The sequence below is a fragment of the Lynx rufus genome, unplaced genomic scaffold (genome assembly GCF_022079265.1).
Source record: "Lynx rufus isolate CCGP_SWC_20201006 ecotype Redwood Valley unplaced genomic scaffold, mLynRuf1.p SCAF_3, whole genome shotgun sequence".
In the NCBI taxonomy this organism is placed as follows: Eukaryota; Metazoa; Chordata; class Mammalia; order Carnivora; family Felidae; genus Lynx; species Lynx rufus.
In genome coordinates, this window is record NW_025814845.1 from 117,176,870 (window position 1) to 117,202,295 (window position 25,426).

Consider the following 25,426-nt stretch of genomic DNA (forward strand, 5'->3'; position numbering starts at 1 on the left):
CAAAGGATACAAAAATACAGATTTGAAGGGGTACTTGCACCCCAAAGTTTATAGTAGTGCTATCGACAATAGTCAAAGTATGGAAAGAGCCCAAATGTCCATCAACTGATGAATGGATAAAGAAGATATGGTGTATATATCATGGAATACTACTCCATGATCAAAAAGAATGAAATCTTGCCATTTGCAACAACAGAGATGGACCTAGAGGGTATTATGCTAAGCGAAATGAGTCAGAGAAAGACAAATATCATATGATTTCACTCAAATGTGGAAGTTAAGAAACAAAACATATGAACACAGGGGAAGGGAAGGAAAAATAAGACAAAAATGGAGAGGGAGACAAACCATAAGAGACTCTGACATAGAACAAACTGAGGGTTGCTGGTGGGGTGCTGGGTGGGGGTAAGAGCTAAATGGGCAATGGGCATTAAGGAGGGCACTTGTTGGGATGAGCACTGGGTGTTATATGTGATGAATCACTAAATTCTATTTCTGAAATCATTATTACACTGTATGTTAACTAACTTGGATTTAAATTAAAATCAACAACAACCACAAAAAATTACATTAAAAAAAAAAAGAACCTGATCTCTTCATAAAGTGGGAATCCTGTACAAGACAGCAAAGCGGAAAGTATATTCAGTGTCCCTAGAACAGGAGGTCAGTCACAACCCTGTAAATTTATGAAAGGAATCTTGGAATAAATATTCCCCTCTCTACCTTTTTTTTTTTTAAAGTTTATTCATTTATCTATCTATATAAGTAATCTCTGCCCCTAATGTGCGCCTCACACTCATGACCCAGAGATCAGGAATCACCCGTTCTTCTCACTGAGCCAGCCAGGTGCCACCCCCAGTACCCTTTCAGACCAGTTTACAAAAACCCAGAAGACCACCTCAAAAGCCACCTCAAATCCTACGTAAATTACATGCATTCACTCTTCAACTTCTTTGCAGAATAGGGTAAAGTCTCAGGACAAACTGGAATGGGTGATTAAATCATTCTGTGATGAAATGCTCTTAAAGTTCGTAATAACAAGTAGATGGGGAAGAATTCATGGAACAAGCAAGAAATATCTGCTTTTGTCTAATCAAGCTCCTTGCTAGTAGCACTTGTTATGTATTATGAGCCAACCCCATACATCACTATAGAGGACTGCCCATCCCAACACAGAATCACCAGTTACGACATTAAACTTCGTTAGGAACTAAAACAAGTTTTACTTGCTTATGTATAATTAATCCACAAAGAAAAACGTCTACTGCTGCTTGGAACCAGTAACTTTGTCGACACAGTACTTACAAATTAGCAAGGTGAAAGCATTTACCCTAAAAGCAGGCACCTGTTAGGTGAGGGCTTAAAGAGCATTATTTCTCTCACCACTGGGAGTTCTTTGTTCATGTAGGGGAGGAAAAATTTTCCTTGACTCTCTTAGGATCACTGGCTGGATCTGAAAACCAAACTGATGACGATAACAGGAGAAAAACACCAATTTTACTGAATTTGTGCATGTACAAGGAGGCCTTCATAAGAGAATAAAAAGGGGTGCCTGGGTGGCTCAGTCGGTTAAGCCTCTGACTCTTGGTTTTAGCTCAGGTCATGATCTATTGGTTTTTGGGTTCAAGCGCTGCATGGGGCTCCGCAATGATGGTGCAGAGCAGCCTGCTTGGGATTCTCTCTCTGCCCCTCCCCTGATCACAGGCTTGTGCCCTCTCCCTCTCTCCCTCAAAAATAAATAAACTTAAAAAACAAAAACAAAACAAAAAAACCCTAAGAAAATAAAGAAATAAAGAAGTGGCCAGAGCAGGAAGCTTTGATACCCTTTAGTCAAAGAAACAATACTTTGTGAAACATTGACAAGAAAAAGGGGTTTTGGCTAGGAGTAATGCAATTAGAGCTAGATCGTCCTCATTTTCCTTAACTAGATAGAAAGATAAGGGTTAGTTTAACAAGGTTTGTTGACAGATTCCTCTGGTGCCTCTCTGGGCTGATAAGAGTAGGTAAAGGAGAATTTATTTCCCGCCTTTAGGCAGAAAAGGGAGAGCTTTTTCCATGTTTACTGCTTCTTAATTGCTTCCAGCTCAAAATAATTTCTAAGTCAAAGAGGCATATTTTTGGGTGACAATCTGGTTTCCTTTATCGGTTAGCAAATGGAGCATTTCCCTAGTTGTAAAGGTCTTCATGTGATGCAAAAAGTCCAATTCCTGGACAGTCTAGTGCTGAATCGCCAATGGAAACAATCTGAGAGCCCTGGTCTGCACTAATATCATCTCCATGCCTCTGTTCTTAGCTCTCCCAAATTTATTCATACAGGTTTGATCACTAGGTTAGTAATGAAGGGCTCAGCAAGAGAATCCTGCCTTTTCCTTCTTGTGTATCTTTATAAAGTTCAGCCCTCCAAACAGCTGGTACTCAAACACATTTCTGACAGAATAGCTTATGGTGGATATTACACTTCTGATTGCGTATGATGAGAAATTGCGTTGATCTCTTGGTGACATCCTCCAACCGGAAGCATGTATGGTCTTAATTTGCCAGGGATCCCGGAATTCCTGAAAATTTTGGGGGTGTTTTCATTTTTCTGGAGATAGAGTCAATAGCTTTTAATAGATTCTCAAGGAGGATAGTAAGGAAAATAAGGATAGTCCACACTACTATAGTCTTGTAAAGAAAAATAAATAAATACAAAATCTAATAGGCCCTTAATTTATTAGCTGTGAGACCCATGGCAAGTCATGCAATCTCTCTAACATCTTACTTTCTTTTTTCTATAAAATGGGGATAATAATAGCAGCCATCTTAAATGGTATGTAAGGTAATTTGCTACTGAGGCCTATACAAAAGGGATAAAATACACTTTAAAATATCAAAGAATTAAAAAAATAGAAATGACTTCACTTAGAAAAGAGAACAGCTCAGAGAGAAGAGCTCTATTTTGGCAGCTCTTATTTTGGGAGGCATTTGCCTCTTCGAGAAAGGGCTACGGAGTGGCTGAAAGTCAGGATGTGCTTTTAACAGAATCAGAGAATATGAAGACAAGGACAGGAATCAGTGTCAAACAGGTAGGGAAGCAATGATGCTCCAGTCTCTTTGCTTTGGGACCTTCAAGACCTACAACCTAATCATAAGTGTGAATCTAAGTAGGCAAAACCACTCAGGGTAAAGCTCAGCTTTGAAGCATATCAATACCTAAAACTAATGTGAGTTGGATTTGCAATTGGCAGGAAAAAAAAAATTCTCTCCTATATCATCTTCTACTTCAGATTACTTCTGCAAAGTAGAAGTACAATGTCCAGTACATAATCAAAAGTAGCCAGGTACACAGGATGACATAACAGCATGAGCAAAAACCGGGAGAAACAAGAGACAACAGAACAAACCCACTTGGGCTCAAGATATTGGAGTGAACAGAGACTATAAAATAACTATGCTAGCCATGCCTAAGACAGATTTTTAAAAATGTTGAGTTTTGATATATAACTGGAATTTATAAAAATTAGTGAAATGGAAATTTTAGAATTGAAAAAGTTATTCAGAATGGGCAGGCTTAACAGGCTTTAAATGTAGTTAAAGAGATCGAACATTAAAACACAGACCAGGGGCGCCTGGGTGGCGCAGTCGGTTAAGCGTCCGACTTCAGCCAGGTCACGATCTCGCGGTCCGTGAGTTCGAGCCCCGCGTCAGGCTCTGGGCTGATGGCTCAGAGCCTGGAGCCTGTTTCCGATTCTGTGTCTCCCTCTCTCTCTGCCCCTCCCCCGTTCATGCTGTGTCTCTCTCTGTCCCAAAAATAAATAAACGTTGAAAAAAAAAAAATTAAAAAAAAAAAAACACAGACCAAAAGAAAATAACCAAAGTGAAGCAAGTAAAAATCAGAAGGTAACAGACATAGAAGATACAATGAGAAGATCTGATATACATGTAATGGGTGTGCCAGAAAAGAAGACGAAGTGAATGAGGGAAAAGCAATATTTACAGCAACAGTGGATGCAAAGTTTACAAAACCATTGAAACAAGTCCTTTACACCAAGCAGGATTTTTAAAAATTCACAAATAGCTGGATCATAGTAAAACCTCAGAAAACCAAAATCAAAGAGAAAACCTTAAAGGCAGCTGGAGAAAAAGACATGTTACTATTACCTACAAAGGAATAACAATTCAGAGTGACAGTTTACTCCTAAATAAATAAATAAATACATAGTAAACCAGAAGTAAATAAAATGGTAAATCTGAACACTATCTTAAACATGTAGAAAGTCAGAAGCAAATTAACATAGTAAATGGTAAATCAGACAATACCTTAACCTTGCTTACAAAAATATTACTGCCAACCATTCAAAACACAAACATCCTTCAGGAATGAAAGTAGGATGAAGACATTTTCAGACATAAAAAACAGAAAATTTCTCAGGAGCAGGGTCTCACTAAGAGAAACAGAAAAGGACTTTTTTCAGACAGTAGAAAAATGATTCCAGAAAAGAACACAAAAATGGAAGAAGAAAGTACAAAACAACTGTAAACGTATGTGGAAATGTAACTGAATAGAGACTTTTAAAAATAGTAGTAATTGGGGCACCTGGGTGGCTCAGTGGGTTAAGCATCAGACTCTTGATTTCCGCTCAGGTCATGACCTCAGGTTCATGAGTTCGAGCCCCACATAGGGCTCTGCACTGACAGCTTGCTTGCAGTTCTCTGTCTCCCTCACTCTCTGCCCATCCCATGCTCATGCTCTTTCTCTCTCCCTCAAAAGTAAATAAACATTAAAAAATAATAATAAAAATAGTAGTAGTAGTAATAAAAATAGTAGTAATTATATGTTCTAGTGTTAAAATATATAAGGAATTAAAATATATTAAAACAATAGCATATAAGTTGGGGGTCAGGGGATAAATGGAGTTAAAGTACCCTTTTGTTACTGTGTTATCTGGGAAAAGATTAAAAGTACCAATTTAAAAAAATAAAATAAAATGAAAGTACCAATGAACAATATACTTTGATAAATCAAGAATGCATTAAAATCTCCAGAGTAACCACTATAAGAATAGTGAAATGAATATAAAGCTTCTTCTAGCTAATAGAGGCTTAAAAATGTAATCATTAAAAAAAAAAAAAATCCCATATCCTACCGAAAGGCAAGGAAGAAAAAATAGAGAAAAAAAAAAAAAAAAAAAAAAAGAAAGCACTTAATGAGATAGTAGAGTTAAACCCAAGTCACATGTACATTGACTAAATAATCCAATTAGGAGGCAAAAATTTTCAAGCAGGATTAGGGAAAAAAAATCAACTCTGTTATTTATAAAATGCACATCTAAAATATATACCACTGTATATCCTACAGACACTAAAATTATGGGAATATTATTCACAAATTTATGCCAACATATTTGAAAATCCTGATGAAAAAGATAAGTCCTAGAAATAGATTATAAAACTGACAATAAAAGAAAATTTTAAATTATTTGAATAGTTGTCATACCATTCAACAAACCCATGAATAAAAGTTCAAGGCTGGATTGCCTCACCAGAGAATGTTGCCAAACATGTCAGGATGAAATAATACTGCTATCACACAAACATCTGTAGAAAATTGAACAAAGTGAGCTCTCTCCAACTTATTTTTTAAAACTAGTATAATGGTGATACCAAATTTGACAAGAATGTTATGAAAAAGAAAAATTACAGGCCAATACTACCAATTCATAAGGATGCAAAATTCCTAAATAAAAGGTGAGCAAGTGACACTAATAAACACATAAAAAAGATAATATATCACAGCCAAGCTGGATTATTTTTATATATGCAAATTTGGTTAAGCACTTGGAAGTCAATTAATGTAAGTCACTACACTAACAGAATAAAAGAGAAAAATCATATGGTTGCCTCAACAGATGTAGGAAAGCATTTGAAAAAATTCATCATCCATATTTAGTTAAAAATTTTTGGCAAAAGAGAAATAAGAACTCCCTTAAAGTGAAAAAAAAATATCTACAAAACCACCATATGTTGAGTCTTTCTTTTGAGACCTGGAAAAAGAAGGGGACATGTACAATCAACACATTATTCAACACTATATAATTTGCCTGTACAAAAAAAGCTTAGAAAAAAATTGTAAAAGCATAAAAATTAGAAAAAAATAAAACTCAATATTCTTAGAGGATATGATTGTGTATGTGGAAAATGCAAAAGAATCTACAGATACATTACTATAATTCATTTCATAAGTTAGCTAAGTTCTGGATACAAGGTCAATAGAAAACCACAACAACTATATTTCTAGAGGTCAACAAAAAAGAATTAGAAAATGAAATTTAAAATTTGTTTTTAATGCTTATTATTTATTTTTGAGAGAGAGAGAGAGAGAGAGACAGAGACAGAGACAGAGAGAGACAGAGCACAAGTGGGGGATGGGCAGAGAGAGAGGGAGGCACAGAATTCTAAGCAGACTCCAGGCTCTACGTAAGTGGATAGCACAGAGCCTGACGCAGGGCTCGAGCTCACAAACCATGAGATCCTGACCTGAGCCGAAGTTGGACACTTAACTGACTGAGTCACCCAGGCTCCCTTGAAAATGAAATTTTAAAAAGATACAATATATAATAGGTGAAAAAATATGAAATATCTACTAATAAATCTAACAAAATATGTGTAATCCCTCTACACAGAAAACTATGAAACATCGAGAGAAATTTTAAAGGACCTAAATAAATAGAAGAACATACCATGTTCATGGACCAGAAGACTTGATATTATAAAGATATTAATTTTGCCCAAATTTATTGATAGACACAATGCAACTACAATTGAAATCCCAACAGTTTAAATCTTTGTTGCTGTTGTTGTTTTGTTTTGGTGGAACTTTAATAAGTTGATTCTAAGATGTTGTGTAAATGTAAAAGACAAAGATAGCCAAGAAACTCTTAAAAAATAAAAGGAACAAGAGTACTTGATCAAATGAATATAAACTCTTATTATAAAACTAAAGTGTGGTACTGGTGCAAGAATATTCTAGTAGACAAAAAGAACAGACTAGAGTGCCCAAGCAAATCAATTGTCACATGTGTGAGCATTGAGTCATGACCAAAGTAGCTTTACAGAGCAGTGGAAACAGAATAGACTTACCAATAAATCATGCTGGGGCAACTGGATGTCCATACACATTTAAAAAAAATAAACCTTGACCACTATCTCACACAATATGCAAAAATTAATTCCCAGTGAATCGTAAATATAAATGTAGGGGTTAGGGGCACCTGGGTGACTCACTCGGTTAAGCGTCCAACTTTGGCTCAAGTCATGACCTCATGGTTCACAAGTTAGAGCCCTAAGACCAGCTCTGTGCTGACAACTGACAGCTCAGAGCCTGGAGCCTGCTTCAGATTCTGTGTCCTCTCTCTCTGGCTCTCCCCCCACTCATGCACACACGTGCACACACGCGCAGGTCTCTCTCAAAAATAAATAAATGTCTTTCTCAAAAATAAATAAGTGTAAGAGTTAAAACTGAAAAGTTTCTAGAAGATAATACATTTATAACCTCAATCTGGAAAAAGACTTATTGAACAAGACATAATAAAACACTAACCATAAAGGAAATGGAACCTATAAAGAATTTGGATATTAAAATTAAGAACCTTCAATCATCCTTAAGAGAGTAAACAGGCAAGCAACAAATGAAGATTCTGCCACATGGATAACCAACTATGAACTCATCTTCAGAATATATTTTTTAAAAATACCTACAATCAGTAGGAAAAAGACAAACAATCCAATTGAAAATTGGGCAAAAGACTTGAACAGGCATGTCACAGACTATTTCAAATGGCCAATTAATGCAAAAAGGTGCTCAACCTCATTAGTCACGAAAAAGTAAGTGGTATCACTACAAAACCACCAGAAAGGTAAAATTACAAAGACTCGCAATGTTGGCAAGGATACGGAGCCAGGGAAATTCTCATATGCTGCTGGTGGGAGTATATTGGTACAACTACTTTGGAAAACAGTTTGGTATTATCCGCTAAAGTTAAAGATACACATAACCTATAAGCTAGCAATTACTCTCCTGTGGACAGACCAAAAAGAAATGTATGCCCACAGGCATCAGAAACACCCACAAGAAAGATCAGAGCTACCTTACCTTCAATGCCCCAAAACAGATCATTCCAAGGTCCACCAACAACACAGTGGATAAATATGAACAAATGATTGCGGTATACTCATATAATAGTTTTCTGTATAGCACAGAAAGATAAACTACAGCCACAAGCAACAACATTTGTAAATATCACAAACACAATGCTGAACAAAGAATCCAGACACATGAATACACACTCTGATTATATTCATCCCTTGCTCAAAAAAACAGGCAAAACCAAAATATGTATTTAAAGAGATATGTTCTTTACCCAAAAAAACAACAACCAAAAACTCTAAAGAAAAGCACTAAAGTGTTTACCACAAAACACAAGTATAGTGGGTTTTTGTTTTTTGTTTTTTTTCTCTTTAGGAGAGGGTGAGTAGTGAATGGGAGAGGGTTACAAGGAGGAGCTTCTGGCTCAATGTTCTATTTATTATCCTGGAATTAGTTGCAAGGTGTCACTTTGTGATAAATTATTGCACTCCGCATCTTTTATTTTGTGTACTTTTCTGTATACGTATGAAATCTCAGAGGAGGTTAAATAAATACATCGAATGCATCTACAATAAAAAAACTTCTTTGGGGGTGCCTGGGTGGCTCAGTCGGTTAAGCATCCAACTTCGGCTCAGGTCATGATCTCATGGTCCGTGAGTTCGAGCCCCGCGTCAGGCTCTGTGCGGACAGCTCAAAGCCTGGAGCCTGTTTCAGATTCTGTGTCTCCCTCTCTCTCTGACCCTCCCCCATTCATGCTGTCTCTCCCTGTCTCAAAAATGAATAAACGTTAAAAAAAAAATTAAAAAAAAAAAAACCTTCTTTGCCTGAGAACCTATGTATATTGCCTGGAATTTGGGAAGAAAATAGCTTAATTAAAAAAAAAAAAAAAAAAGCAGAGCGCTGGATGACTCAGTTAAGTGTCTGACTCTTGATTTCAGCTCAGGTCATGATCTCACCGTCATGAGATCAAGCCCAGCAGCTGACAGCATGGAGCCTGCTTGGGATTCTTCTTTCCCTCTCTCTGCCCCTCCCCCACTGGTTCTCTCTCCCTCTCTCTCTCAAAATAAATAAGTAAACTTAAAAAAAAAAAAAAAGCAAGTGTCTTCACTATGACCCATTATTTTTTATAGCTTTTGCACTACTATCTTACCAAGGACTGTGGACCACTGAGCACTCCTGGCCATCTCCTCCTGAGCAAGTTTCCCCCTCATCATCCTATGACCATCATCCATTTAAGGACTGGACAATGGTGCACTGGCCCAGATAATGCACACTATATAATGGTCCTGAGATCCTCCAGAAAATTTCCGATAATTGATGCCCAACACTTGGTCTTCCCTCGCTCCTCACAGGCTAATTTTTTTCTTTCTTCAGTTCTCAGCTCAAGTGTCACTTCTTCAGGGAAACTTGCCTTGCTCCCATTCCCATCCTCTTTTTCTGAGTGGAGTGACCAACATCATGCTCCTCTCCTTTCGATGTTAGTACTGGTCATTCTCAGTCTGCCCCCACCTCCCAGATCCATCCCTGGGAGGCTGATCCCTTGGGACTAGATCACCAGGACATCCTATCCACCTGGCTTCTCTTGGGTTCTACTGATGAAAGGCAATGGCAGGAGCTGGCAGGGTAAGAGGAGAGAAATCAGGCATGTCCTTTCCACTTCCTTTTTGCTGTGCTCTGTGTTTCTGGGGAGGCTGTGTCTCCAGAGGCCCAAAGCTCCTCCTGCCTGGCTCCAGCTCATAAGGCTTCCAGGAACCTCATTCCTGCCGCCTAGGATGGTAACACCCCCCCACCACTGTGTCTTTCACTGGTTCTGGTGACCCTGCCCCCACCTTTCTAAGTTGTCTTTTCAAGAAACTCTTCATCTGAACTAGGTTTGATTCTGCTTTCTGCTGGGACCCTGTGGATTGGCAATTTTATATGAATTTTTATGATTATTTTATAAACACTTGTCTACTCCACAAGGCTGTGAGCTTCTTGACACTGGCACTTCAGGCACTACCAACAAATATTTGTTAAATGATTTAGTACGTTAATGAATGCATGAAGGAACTCACATTAGGATCCAAATATACTACACATAGTACAAGGATTTCTAAAATGTCCCTGCTACCTTTAACGTGGCACCAATCTATCAGAGCAGACATTTTTCCTATGTTAGTTGAAAAGAGCCTTAGTTGGCAGTAATATTTTTACTCATGATGATAATCTCAATTATTCTTGAAGTAAGTGCAATAATGACAATTTTCCAATTAAAAAGATGTAACTTTCTTTCTGAAGTGAGTTATCAATAATGAGATTCCAAGCAGGCTATGGTTACTTATAGCTCTAAGAGTCAGTAGGAACATAATAAAAATATTAACTAGGAAAAGAAGGTTCTGCGTCTCCGAATCTTTCATAATCTATTGCAAATGACTCTAGAAAATAAATACTACACAGTAGTTACACGGCGTAGGACAGTTAGCCTCAGGTAGGAAATGTTCTTTGTTAATATAATAAACTATCTACTTTATATTGTTGTTTTAGGTTTAAAAAAGGACAATCTGAGCTGATCCCAGTTTTAGATATGCAAGCTACATATTAGCGTATATAGTTAGACAACTTCTACAAAATGAACTGGAAAATTCTGATTCTAGGCCACTAATCAGAATTTCCAGAACAGGGTCTGGAGCTCTGCATATTGCCTTCTCTTTCATGGCAGAAAATGTATAGAAAAATCAGGTTAGCCATAGGCCATACCATATACTAGCAAGATCCTTCAAACCAATATATGCCATAAAATGTGCCACTTGAATTTTAATCTTGAGAAAACCAGCCTGTAAACTACAATCTCAACTAAATACGTACCACATCGAGAATTTTTAGTTCATAGCACGGCATTTTGAAAGCCACAATTTAGCTAGCATGCAAACTCCCAGAGGGTGATAGATTTTGGACTCTGAAGAGGTCAAGGTTCATCTCTTTTCTGCAATCTCTTTCCTGGTTAAACCTCTCCCTTCTATTTCTCCAACTAACTTCTTCACTGTAAAAAGTATCCCAGTTCTCTTCGCTCTAATCACCATAGGGAGGGGAAGGTCCAATTTCTCCAGTATGGTATGAGTTCAAGATTAATGGTCATCTCCCAGCAAGCAAACTCGTGAGTCAATAACGAAGACCTTTCTAATAGGGCACTACTTGGGATATTGGTCTGATTTTATAATCCCGAAATGATAAGGCATTAATAACACCTTGTGAGGGGGTTCGGGTAAGTGACTGAGTTAAACTAGTTAAAATGCAGTTATAGCGCTAATTCGTTTCACAATCAGGTAACTTGCTTTCTTAGGTCTTATTAGGTGCAACAACAACAACAATATCCTTTTTCCTTATTCATTCTCTTCAGTCATAACTAATCTAGGAAATGACCACACCAGTCTCTTACTGATTGCTTCCCTGAAAACAAAAGAGCATTTTATACCTGATCCTGCCATGATCAGTAAAGAGAATGAAGTCAAAATGAACCATCTTTTGCCTCTCTTGCCCATATATAAAACGATAATTTTTAAGGAGGGTGGGGAGGTAGGAAGAAGTGCTGCATTTAATTCGTAAGGGCTGCTCCCCCCACCCTCCCCCACCTCCAATCTCATCAACATCACCCACCTAGGGGGCACCCGGTACTCGAAGGGCCCCATAGCCTGACAGGGTCAGAGAAGAATCATCTCTTTCACAGACTGAAAAATCAGGACTCCTGAGGTCTTCCGCTCACCAAAGTGGGGCGGGTCGCCCGGCCCCGGGGGACCGGGCGGCGTCCCGGGCGCCCGCAGCCTAGGGCCTCGGGCGGCGCCGCAGCGCTCCCGGCCCCTCCCGCAGGGACTGGCCGCCGGTCCTTACCCGCTAGTCCGCCGCCGCCGCCTCCATCGCCCGCGTGCCCCTTCCTCCGCTGCAGGATGAAGTAGGGGTTGGCCCTCTCCGTGATCCACAGCGCGTTGGCCAGCAGCACCTCTTCGGGGTTCACCCACATGTTCCCGGGCGCCGCGGGCGGACGCACAATGGGCCCGCGGGTCAGGTCCTGCACACACCGGCGCGCACAGGCGCGCACTCCCGGGCACACGCGCGCCCTCCCGCCCGCTAGGTGCGGCGGCGAAGAGCGACTTCACCAGGCGGAGGTCCGCGGAGGCCGGGCCACAACAAAGCCCCCGCGGGCGGCCGGGGAGGACGGCGAGGACGCGGGTGCGGCGAGCAGCATCCTCCCCGCGGCGGCGCCGCCCCCCGCGAGCCCGCGGCCGCAGACGCCCAGGCCCGCCGCCCCGCAGCCCGGCTCCGGCCCACGGCAGCGCGAGGAGCGGGAGGAGGAGGAGGAGGAGGAAGAGGAGCGGGAGGAGGAGGAAGTGGTGGCGCTCAGTCCCGGGATCCGGCTCGGCGGCGGCGAGCAGGGCTGCGGGAGCCTGCAGCCGACACGGCCCCGCGGCGAGCGCCAAGCTGGGCTGGGGCGCGGCTGCTACAGCAGCACCTAGCCGAGCTCCAGATCTCCTCAGTCTCTAGCCGCTCCGCGCCCTCGAGGTCACCGCGCGGTAACGCTCCGCGTCGGGGCCACTCGCACCTGCGGCGAAGCCCCGCTTGCAGCTGGAAGGACGCTCCGGACACTGCGAATGAATGACGCCAGCGCGGCTCACTTAGAGCGGGCCCGAGTGACACCAGTTTCCGCGGACGCGGGTCCTCCGCGGGCTCCGAGCGCTGAGCCCGGCTGCTGTGGCGGGCTTTGGGGGAACCTTCTGGGGACCGTGGGCCAAGCGCTCGGCCCCACGCCCATCTCAGCGGGGAGGACGCTGCCAGCCTCCGTGTGTGTGTGTGTGTGTGTGTGTGTGTGTGTGTGCTGTATGTTTATGGTTGACGCTCTGTGGGCTAGCGCCACCCCTCTTCCCAGGAAATAAGTGTTTCAAGGTTCCAGACTTGGAGCTAGATACCGGGTCGGAAGTGGACGCAGCCAATGGTTGTCCGTGTTTTTGTTTCCTGCATCCCAGGGCAAGTCATGCGCTAAACTTGTCACCGCCTGTAACCCCTCCTCCTCCCCATTGCATTGTAATTAAAGTGGCCCAGCTAAGTGCATTACATCACTTCTTTCCTTGACCTGTGGGGCATGAGCAGTAGCGAAGTTGGAAGCAGCCCAAGAGCTTAGGCCAACTAATTCACACTACAGCCGTTCCTATTTCAGGCATTTGGAGCTCCGAGGACCAGGAATGCCAGAATTCACGGATATATTCACATTTAATAGATGGAATAAAAAAAATTTTTTTTAATCATTGAATTCAGAGACACAACAAAGACCAGCTTAACCGACTGAGCCACCCAGACGCCCCCCCCCACCCCCAACAAAGACAAGCTTTATCGCTAGATGGTTTTTGCATTCCCCCAATACTTCAAGACCTGTGATCACAGCCCATCTACCTATATATCTGGTGACCTTTTTTCACTCTTTTTTACACCTAGGAGATCTGCAGATAGCTAGTTTAGCAAAAAGAGGCTCTACTTCCTAGATGATGGGAATTTACCAAAGCTCTGCTTTGTTGTGGAAGTTGGACAGTCCTAGACTTCTTCTTTTCCAAGTGAGCAAAGCATTCAGATAAGACTTTCTTGTGTGGACTTGAGCTTTTTCCTTATGTAGCTCTCGTCTGTACTGCTGAATTCCTTCAAATGGCAAAGTGAATGTATCCCAGCCATTTTAACACAGGCCGCCTCTGTGCTGTTGGTTTCCTCCCCAGTGAACTCTGATGGAATGGAAGTGTCTCTTTACCTTATCACATCGCCTGATCTTCTGCCTCTTCAGGAAACATACCAGACCTCTAGGTATTTGTGCAAACTTCACATATTTAACAGAGACTCGAAAATCTCACTTGGTATCTTTGGCCATAGCACATCGCCTTTACTAGTAGAATCAATTGCAAGTCAAACACAATAAACATTAAGACTGCAAATCATACATATGCAAAAGTTTAATAATATATTTATATAACTTCTAATGTTTTGAAGTGCTTCCATAAAAATTCCTTCATTTTGTGTAATTAGCATTTTTTAAAAGTCTAAGTGCCTTCATATTGTCTTTTAGAATGTCGTCATCATACTGCTCAAAGTTGTGACTTGATAGCTCTACCCTAACCCTAACCCTAGCTTAGCATTCTGTATTGATAGGTACCAAAGTGCTATTTACTTATGATTCATGGGTTCATTCACTCACTCATTCATTCGACATGTAGTTATTGAATGCCTACTATACTGTAGGCCCTGGGGATAAGAAGTGAACAAACCATATAAAAATCCTTGCCTTCATGAAGATTAAATGTAAAATTAACAATAAAAACCAAAACAAATTTACAAAAACTTGTTTTGAGAGCAAGATTCGACACCAAAAGGAGAAAAAAATTTAAGTCCTTAACTATTTTCTAGTTTCTTGTAAGAGAACACATTCTTGGGGCACCTGGGTGGCTCAGTCCATTAAGCATCCGACTTCGACTCAGGTCATGATCTCAGGGCTCATGAGTTTGAGCCCTACCTACATCGGGCACTGTGCTGACAGCTCCGAGCCTGGAGCCTGCTTCAGATTCTGTTTCCATCTCTCTCTGCTCCTCCCCCACTCATTCTCTCTCTCTCTCTCTCTCTCTCTCTCTCTCTCTCAAATATAAATAAACATTTTAAAAATTGAAAAAAAAGAGAGCACATTCTTTCCAGGAAATAGGGGTTTCTATTATTATAATGAATTGTGATAACCTGTAGTGGCAGGCATTGCAAAGAATCAGGGAAGCTACAAAGAGTTTATGGCAGTTCACTCATCTCATACTGCCAACTGCTCACTTGCTAAAGTGTAGCTTTGTTTAAAAAAAAAAAAAAGACAATCAAATATACCAGAACTAAAAATAACACAAAGAGAATCTAATTAATCCAATCACTTCCTCAGTGAAGTGGGTATTTTTAACATTCAATTCATTCTCATTGGTTTTAAGTCCAAGGATTGTCTCAAACCACTTAAGGAAGAAAAGCATTCAACAGATGCCTAGGTAAGGTAGGGGTAAATGATACCACAGTCTTTGTGTCTCACTGAGATCTCCTACTCTCCCCTTCCCCACTTGGAAAAGTCAACCCAGATAAGGTTCTTATGCCCCCCACCCCTTGGAGCAATCAATGAGTTTACTGCTTAGTGGGTAGATCTGATTGAAACAAAATTGTGAGGGTAGTAAATTTGTCTTTGGAACTTCTTACCCCCTCATTCCTACACTGTTTCCACATTTTCTGCTTTTCATCTTCACAGTGGTGTATTTTCCCCCCTGTCCTCGCCCCTACAAATAAATGCTTCATTTTGCCTTCTAGGGATTTGCACCACCCTTGGAAATACTGTAGAGTCTTGAGCACTGTATTTCTGCCCACACCCTCTCACCTCCCAATTCTAGCAGCCCCAAGAGTGGGCAAGTCAGTAATAAATTTGGTTCTAGTTTCTGCAGAGAGAATTCACCCAGGGGAGTAAGAAAGTGCCAACTACTCCCCTAGTCTCCTAGCTAAAAGTAACATGTTAACAGGAACCATTTTTTAAGTGCCCGTACTTTCCTTATCCAACCTGGAAGGGCAGGAGCTGCAGTAGGGTATTTGGAATTTCTAGTGTCCAGGGAGGTAGAAAGAAGGGTTACTGGTTGGGTTAAAGAAGGGTAATCATTGCTTCAAAGATCCAAGACTTTACAGTAGCTTTGATATCTGAAGAGACCTTCACACTGGATCTGAGCTGCTAATCCAGCTGGAAAAACTAGATCAACCAGTCACCTGAATGTCTAGTCTGCAAGTAATAGAGCTAATTGATGATACAGAAGCCACAGTTGGGTTCTTTCAACTTTAAGTGGCTGAACATAGCCAAGACCATCCTTATATATGCTGCACATTGAGGAGGAAGATCCTTCAAAATACCTCGAATCTGTAATAGAACTACCCTGCCTCCATTTAGTGGATCGGTCCACCTTTTGAATTCTGAGACGCTCTGTAGATCAATTATGAATAAAACATCATTTCTTTCCATGTGGCCCGATGACCTCTGTCAAATGTATCAGTGTTCCTGGAATGAAGAAAGGGAAGAAGACAGGAAGTCTCCAGGGGAGAAAAAAATGAAGCAAGGTGTCACAGAGATTCGTTTCCTGATTAACTGTCATTAAAGAGGACAAGTTTTAATGGTTGGGAATGATAAGGTCAAAAGCTTAGACCGCAGGGAAGGGAAGGGAGATTTTTGGCCTACTTCAAAATCATCCATTGCAAGTTCCCTGAGGGCCAAGACTGTGAAAAGATCATTGTCATAAACCAAGGCGTAGCACCTGCACTTCTGAAAATGCCCAAAGTGGAGGTGCGGACTTGACTGCTGAATTTCTAAATTTAAGAAAGGCTTAGAGATTTAGGAAGGAAAAGAGACCCTGATTACAGTTGCGTTGAACTCCTCATACCATGAACAAGGAAACTGAAGCTCAGAGAAGGGAAGGGCTTGACTCAGGTCACTTAGGTAATTAATAGCAGAGTTTGGAAGTTGGTCTTTTATTTAGGTCTCTATTTTTTGCTATTATATAAGCCCCCAAATCTTAACTGCACCTTTTCCTTCTTTCTCCACACATTATTTGTCACATTTTTCTTTAGAATTAAAGTGATTCAAAATTATATAATGCTGTCATGGCTATTATCTATCTATGACTGTGGTCTGAGTATCAGGATCCACTGATTGGCTAGAACTGAGTCTCATGCCCAGCCTGGACAGGTGGTGGCAGAGGTGACAGGTCAGTGGGTGTGGGATAGTCCCCAAAGGAAAATCAAAGATCTATTACCAAAATAAGGTGAGAGGGCTGTGGACAAACCTGGACAACAGAGTTCCACTAGGTAACCTGCTACAGACAATTTGTTTTCTTAAGACTATATCCTCTTGTTTGTAATGTTATATTGCATGAATGTAACATACTTTGTTTTGTTTTGTTTTCTTCTAAAGCCTACTAGTGGTTTGACCCTTTTGATAATTTAATTTACCAGAGAAAAGAAGGGGGGGAGAGAGGAAGGAAGGAAAGAAGGAAGGAAGGAAGAGGGAAGGAGGGAGGGAGGGAAGGAGGGAAGGAGGGAAGGAAGGAAGGAAGGAAGGAAGGAAGAGGGAAGGAGGGAGGGAGGGAAGGAAGGAGGGAAGGAAGGAAGGAAGGAAGGAAGGAAGGAAGGAAGGAAGGAAGGAAGATGTTATTGCAAGGGTTCACATAGACTAAACTAGTACAAGAAACCTTCGAGAAGCTCTGGGACCAACCCCTCTCTTGCTTGCTCGACCACTCGCCTTCTGTCTGTCTCTGAATCTCTGCTTTTCTTTACACATTTTAGTATATTCTTTTCACTGACCAGTGTCCCCTCCTCACCCATGGTTTCTGTTTCTTATAACTTAAGCATGTATGTGGCTCACGAAAGTTTCTCTGGTTCCATCTTTTGTCATTGCTTTCAAGCCATAGCTCCCACCATTAACTAAAATCTTTAGGTATTTCAGAGCTCTAATTCATGAGAGGGAAATGGATTGGCTCACCTTATCTCTTTATCCAAGGACTAGGTTGCTGCCCAGCCTATGACTGGCTGCCATTTGGTGAGATTACCAAGACATGGCAGCTATGTATGTGGGCATATCTAATGAAACTGATACTTCACAAAGTCTCACTGTAGGTTCATTTTTATTGTAAAATCAGTCACTGAGCATTGACACATTACTTGGCCTTCGATTACTCCATTAGCTGGGAAATGTCTGACATCTCCCCTGTTTTGTGTAAGCCAAGCAGCCATATCAAAAAGGCAAACACTCTTTAATCTGGTATATAGCTGTGTGTTCTGAAGATTGTGAAATAGCCTCCTCTTTCCTTTTAAGGATGATGGTTTTTTCCCCACAGTCACGCTGGTCTTTTGACAATGACTAATTTGTCCATTTTTTTGCTTGTTAAAAACACGCAAAAAACCCCACCATCAACAGGATTTTTTAAATCAACACAAATATTAGTATCAAACACGTGAATATAAGTAAAAAGCAGACTGGAACATTGATATCGGCAATAATAGTGTTTTTTTCTGAATTACTCATGTGCCTATAAACCTAATAAGTAAGCTTTTCTTTTAAAAAAATTTGTTGATTATGTTTCTTTATTTTTGAGAGGCAGAGAGAGACAGAGCATGAGTGGGGGAGGGGCAGAGGGAGAGAGGGAGTCACAGAATCCGAAGCAGGCTCCAGGCTCTGAGCTGACAGCCCACAGCCTGACACGGGGCTCAAACCCACAAACCCTGAGATCATGACCTGAGCCGAAGTTGGACACTCAACCGACTGAGCCACCCAGGCACCCCATGGCTTTTCTTTTTTTAAGTAGAGGAATACAACTATTTTCCTCTGAGGATAAGAACTAATATTTTTAATGATCTTTTTGAAATAAAATACTTTGATTCACACACATGAATGTTATGAAAAAAAAAAAAGATGGTCAATTTTACACAGATTCTCTAATTCAAAAATTCAAGGGAAAAATGCACTTTTCTTTTCCTTTTTAATGTTTATTTATTTTTGAGACAGAGAGACAGAGCGTGAGCTCGGGAGGGGCAGAGAGAGAGGAAGACACAGAATCCAAAGCAGGCTCCAGGCCCTCAGCTGTCAGCACAGAGCCTGACATGGGACTTGAACTCATGAACTGTGAGATCATGACCTGAGCTGAAGTTGGACACTTAACTGACTAAGCCACCCAGGCACCCCTGCAGTTTCCTTTTCAAATAAGAGAACTGTCTTTTTATTATACTGACAGCATTCTTACAAGAGAAATACTATATTCTATCTTGAATCTCAAATCTTTAAATCATTTTCATATATTTGACTAAATGATTTAAAAGAAAGAGGGATATCTAGGCATCATTACTAACACCAAACAACAACGTATCACTCAAACTCCCAAATTATCAACTATATTTAAACCCTTTACCTCTTAATTTTCAGCCTCTCAGAGCTTCAGACCACAGATTATAAAACAGAAAATAATCTGAACACTGCAAATCTTTGAAAAACTGTAGGTATAAAACATTAACTGGGAAAGCAAACTTATTCTCTGGACCAAGGGAGAAATAATTCAGATCACTTAATTCTTAAAAAATAAGCACGAGAGCTGGCTGTTGAGCTATCTTTATCAGAATTGGGGAAAAGTCAAAAAAATAACTCACTCTTTATTTGTCCCCAAGGCTCTTAATACTCTCGTCAGGCGTTTATCACTGAGGTTTCTTTAACAGAATGTATTGCCCTTCAATGACGTCTTTGATTTCTTGTATAAAATATAGACCTAAATAGGCATTTTCATGATAAAATTGTGCTGGTGAGAATTTTGCTTTTTTTTTTTTTGTCACTTGTGATCTTCTTATAGGCTGTGAAATGCAATCTTCCATAAAAAGGGATGTGTTAAATCACACTGATTTCTATTCCAATGAAAATTACAGTTTGCTTTTAATGGGAATGACTCAGTCAATCAAATTGGAAGCTTAGACATTCTGTCCCTGAATGAAACTTTTTAAAACCTAATTTCTTCTTTCTTCCTTTATACAGAACCAGCCCTCACTCACCTAAGAATACCGAAATGGGAGGCACATATTTAAAATACTAAAATATGTACCTTTTGAATGCAACCTTCCCTACAAACTGTGACCCTTGGATTTTAACATGAAGTCTCAATTAAGAAAACTTTTGAAAGAAATGAGAAAATCTATCTCAGATGTGCCAATAGAAAATCACAGAATTGTAGATAAAGACAGCTGGTTGGTGGTTAAATGAAACAGTACTATATTAGAGATTACATTTGATTAAGCCAACTCTAAAAATATTTTTATGGCTATCCTTGAAGCTGGTACCAGATCATGTATAGGCTTTATTAAAACCTGGAATGAGTAACCATCAGTATAATAAAATGTGTGTGTGTGTGTGTGTCTGTGTGTGTGTGTGTAAAGGAGATCACATAAACTATTTTATAAATTTGAACATTTTCGATTAATATTCCTCTTGCTATTTAACTTCTAATCACACAAGTAAATCATGTTGATTGTAGAAAAATTAGACAAAACAGATAAGCTGAAAGAAAAGAATGTAAGTATACAGGTTATGTAGTGTGTTTTTCTTTTTAAACAGAAATGGGTTCACACTACAGGCAAATTTTTATGTCTTGCTTTTGTTCATAACAATATTGTGAACACGTCCCCAGATATTTAAAAAATGTACATTTATATCATTACTTTCATTAACTGCATATTATTTAATTATGTGATGTACCTTCATTTATTTAACTCAGCTGCCATAATTATTTGCATCTTTAAAATATTATAAACAGGGGCACCTGGGTGGTTCAGTTGGTTAAGCATCTGACTTCTGCTCAGGTCTTGATCTCAAGGTTCATGAGTTCAAGCCCCACATTGGGATCTGTGCTTATAGCTCAGATCCTGGAGCCTGCTTCAGATTCTGTGTTTCTCCTCTTTCTGGCCCTCCCCCTGCTCCTGCTCTGTCTCTCTCTGTCTTTCAAAAATAAATAAATGGTAAAGAAATTAAAAAATAAAATATTATAAGATCTGTGATGAACATGTTTAATTATATGTCTTTGCATATTTGTTTATTTATTTTTTGTTCATTCATTTATTTTGAGAGAGAAAGATAAAGAGAAAGAGAGAGAGAGAGAGAGAGAGAAAATCCCAAGCAGACTCCCTGCTGTCAGTGCAGAGCCCAATATGGGGCTTGAATTCATGAACTGTGAGATCATGACCTTGCTGAAATCAAGAGTCGGACGCTTAATCAACTGAGCCATCCCTGAGGCTCCCCTTAACTATTTTCTTAATATAGATTCCTAAGTAGAATTTCTGGACCTTCTAGAATGCACCTTTTTAATGCTCTTGACACACATTGGCAAATTATTCCCCAGGAAGATTGTACCCACTTCTTCCCCCCAGCAGCATGGACAGTGCATACTTCTTCACAACCTCATCTATTATGTTTGCATGAAAGTGCCTTTCACTATGTTTTTAGGGTGCAACATAGTAATGTGACTCTGCACTTTTATTACATTTTAGGCTTTCAACACACACAATAATGTTTTCCCCCAAGATTAAAATAGCTTCATTTTTCAGATTATAAACATGATAAATGTTTTTTCTAAAAACTGAGCATGATAGAGAAGTATAAAAGAGAAAGGAGAATTTCCCCAAATATCACCACTTAGAGATAACAATTGGCTTTTTGGGGGAACATCTTTTCAAATATCAATCTGTGCATATAAGCATATGTGGACAAAGAGACATCATTATTTCCACAGCCAGGTGCTATATTGAGACAGTATGGCTGTGCACCTGTATTTGGAAGATTTCTTTGTTGCTTATTCCCGATGCAGAGTTAAAGTGAAGGTGACTAGGGCCTCTTTCCCCTACGGTGTGCAAGGACAGGGCTGGGTGGAGGAAAGAGATCTCTTCATGCTCCACTTTCTTATATATGTATGTGCAGACCTGGCCCTGGAAAGATCGTGATAGTGTATGAAACGTTCGCTGATCACCCCAGCATCTTGCTCCAACTTGGAAGGGAAGCAGCCGATGTGAGTGATTCTAAATTTTCCCCTTTACAAGGGATACAGGATTCCTATGTGAAATTTGTGGTAACCTCTCCTCTGCTGCTGCCAACGCAGACACAGTGTCTCCTAAACAGAAGGGTCACCTACTGGCACAGCTGCTTCACACATTGATGAATCTGACATATTTTGAAAACAGATGTCTTCTAGAACCTCTTTTTACAGCTAAAAAATATGGGCATTTAATGCCATCTTAATAGTTTTTTTTTTTTCCCTAGCCTGTTTGTTATGATAGATTTGTCTTGTTAAATGTGGTTTGCCAACATTGTACTGTTATGGAGTTGATCCCCCTCTTTGCTGAGGGGCCGCTATACAAAGAGACTCAGGGAGGGGCACCTGGGTGGCTCAGTTGGTTAAGCGTCTGACTTCGGCTCAGGTCATGATCTTGTGGTTCCTGGGTTCAAGTTCAGCAACGGGTTCTGTGCTGACAGCTCAGAGTCTGGAGCCTGCTTCGGATTCTGTCTCCATGTCTATCTGCCCCTCCCCTGTTTGCACTCTGTCTCTCTTTCTGTCTGTCTCAAAAATAAACATTTTAAAAAGCTCAAAGAGAGTCAGAGTGAACATTTGTCTTTCTGGCTGCTTGTTATCTGAGCATTCTTCCTCTTCTCAGGGCAGTCCCTCAGATAGTCACCAGACTTTGTCAGCCAGGACCAGCTCAGCTCTTTGGCATTGGTGACCTCCAAGGTGTAGCTGGATCCATACCCAACCCCGGAGTCACTCCACGTCCTTCTGACTTCTTTTCTCCCAGCCACGGGACCACTTCTGGACCTGCTGGTAATTTTTATTTCTTACTGATAATGGCGTAGTGGGGGGAGAAAGGGAAGACAAATTTCTGGACCCCTCTCTGCCTCTGGGAGGTTCACCTTCTCACCAGAGACACATTGACTACAGTTCCTGGTTACACCTGCTTCAACATGTTATGATGTGTGTTACTGAGGGGGCAGGGAAAGCAGGCTGGGCATGTCTTCTCACTGAAGCTAATAGTTTCCCCAAAAGAGCACCCAGTTCTCTTTCTGTCATATCCTTTTTTTCCCTTTTTTTTTTTAGTTTATTTACTTATTTTGAGAGAGAGCATAAGCAGAGGAGGGGCAGGGAGAGAGGGAGAGAGAGAATCCCAGGCAGGCTCCTTGCTGTCAGCACAGAGCCTGACATGGCGCTAGAACTCACAAACCATGAGATAATGACCTGAGCTAAAATCAACAGTCGGGTGCTTAACTGACTGAGCCACACAGGCACTCCGTCTGTTAGACCTTTTATTTTTATTTTCTTTTTATGTTTCTTTATTGAGAGAGAGGGAGATACGGAGTGTGAGCAGGGGAGGGGCAGAGAGAGAGGGAGACAAAGAATTCGAAACAGGCTCCAGGCTCTGAGCTGTCAGCACAGAGCCCCACACGGGACTCAAAATCACGAATCGCAAGATCATGACCTGAGCTGAAGTCGGACGCTCAGCCAACTGAGCCACCGAGGCGCCTCGACACCCACCCCCACCCCCGGGCCATCTGTTATATTTTAAACTTACGGCAAGAGCTCTGCTGTCGCACTAACTGGGATTCAACCTGGGGAGGCCATGGGGGCAAGACAGGGTGTGTGTGTGTGTGTGTGTGTGTGTGTGTACACATTCTGTATATTATATGGTTAATATTTATTGAGCATGAACCATGTGCCAAGGCCATATATATTATTTCACTTAATCCTCATAGTGACTATATGAAGTAGGAACTGAATAAACTATTATTGAACTCCTGGTTATAAATGAGGAAACAAAGCTACAAAAAGTGAAATAACTTGATCAAAGTCATGCAACTAGGAAGTGATAGAGTCAAAATTCAAAACCAAGCAACTTAAACCTAGCCTGCACTCTTAATTCTATTCTACTTCTTTTCTATCAATATTGACTGTTATCACTATTATTTTGTATACATTATTTGTCTCAATATTATTATCTCAATAAATTTTTTTAGGTCGTGCAATTATTCTCAGATCATCTTTGGTATGAGAGGGACTTTTCAGGGCTTTGTACGCAGATAGGCAAGGCCCTAAATGAGATTGTACAAAAACAGTGATGTCAGTGAGGCTGAAAATGTGGTGGGGCTGCTGTCTCCAAGGCAGGGAACTGTTGAACTGTTGAACACAGCTAAAAATTCTGTGCAGACTTTGGTCCAGTTCTTTCTTTCATTTTTTGTTTACATTTCCAGCAAGAAACCTAGACTCCATGTTTTCATGCGTCTGCCTCCTTCTATCATTTGAAAGTGATAAGATTTGTGTATCTTATCTGATGATACACAGATGACTGAGGTCATTCTCAAATTTTTGTATGCCAAAACCACCTGGATACTTATTAAAAGAGACTGGTAGGCCCCTCCTCCAGAATTTCTGATTCAGTAGGTCTGACTGAGGCCCGAGAATGAGCATTCCCAGCAAGTTTCCCAGTGGTGTTGAACCAGGGACCACACTTCTGGGAACCACTGGTATAGATCAAACAAGGGTACTTTAGCAGGAGGCTATTTCTTTTAGACAAACCACGGATTTACTTAAATATATATTTGTGAGATCTAGGTAATGGGCTTTCAGTCCTGGATTCATACATTCTTTGACACCATTCTCTAATTTAAGAGATGATTTGAACTCACCTCTCAGTTTTACGTTGGGCCCCAAATCACCCTTATGATCCTGCATTCACTATTGGACTCTGCTTATAACTAATGTGTGAATCTACTAACTGTTAGCAAAGACGTACTAGATGCATGTTGAAGAAAATCAAATACTATTATACCCTCAAGAAGCTCATAGGAAGTAGGATTTAAATATTAATCAACAAATAAAATAAAATTGTACTGGGATAAGCATTAAGAGGGAGAAGGCCATGTGTTGTGTGTCCTTAAGTCAGGGTCATTAGCATTCTCTGAGGTGACACTTCAAGCTGAAGGATCAGAAAACCCCACTAACTTCACTCAAAGACATTTCAGATGATGTTTATTTCCAATGGTAAGTAACATTAAACGCAAAATAATTTTAGCAAAAGGAGAAATGTTCCAAAAGCCCAGGAAGGCCCCTATGGATTGTTGAATGGACTAGAATGTGTGGTTATTTTAGTAAACTACAAATCCCCTGGTGCTTCTGTACCTCAAACCACCAAATCAAGGTTTAAAACATACACATGAATCTAGGGGCACCTGGGTGGCTCAGTTGGTTGAGTGTCCGACTTCTGCTCAGGTCATGATCTCCCAGTTCATGAATTCGAGCCCAGCATTAGGCTCTGTGCTGACAGAGAAGAGACTGCCTGGAACTCTCTCTCCCTCTTCCTCTCTCCCCCCTTGCACTCTCTCTCTCTCTCTCTCTCTCTCAAAATAAATGAATAAACATTAAAAAAATTTTAATTTGAGAGAGAGAGAGAGAGAGAGAGAGACAGCATGAGTGGAGGAGGGGCAGAGAGAGAAGGAGACACAGAATCGGAAGCAGGCTCCAGGCTCTGAGCTGTCAGCACAGAGCCCAGCATGGGGCTCGAACTCATGAACAATGAGATCATGACTTGAGCTGAAGTCGGATGCTCAACCGATGGAGCCATGCAGGCAGCCCAACATGAAAAAAAATTTTTTTTAAATAAAATAAAACATCACATGAATCTAGTAAGACTTGATCAGGGTTTATTTGTCACTTCTCCAGGGGATCCACTTGT

General features: G+C 40.7%; 1 protein-coding gene across 1 annotated transcript in view; it reads right to left on the reverse strand.

The window, feature by feature from the left end:
• TBC1D9 (TBC1 domain family member 9) overlaps window positions 1-12,259 on the reverse strand; it is a 118,576-nt gene extending 106,317 nt beyond the window's left edge. Inside the window, exon 1 of the mRNA XM_047090910.1 lies at window positions 11,990-12,259. Within this exon, the coding sequence (XP_046946866.1) occupies window positions 11,990-12,119 (130 nt within the window). The 5' untranslated portion in view covers window positions 12,120-12,259. The remainder of the gene's footprint in view (window positions 1-11,989) is intronic.
• Window positions 12,260-25,426: the final 13,167 nt, after the last annotated feature.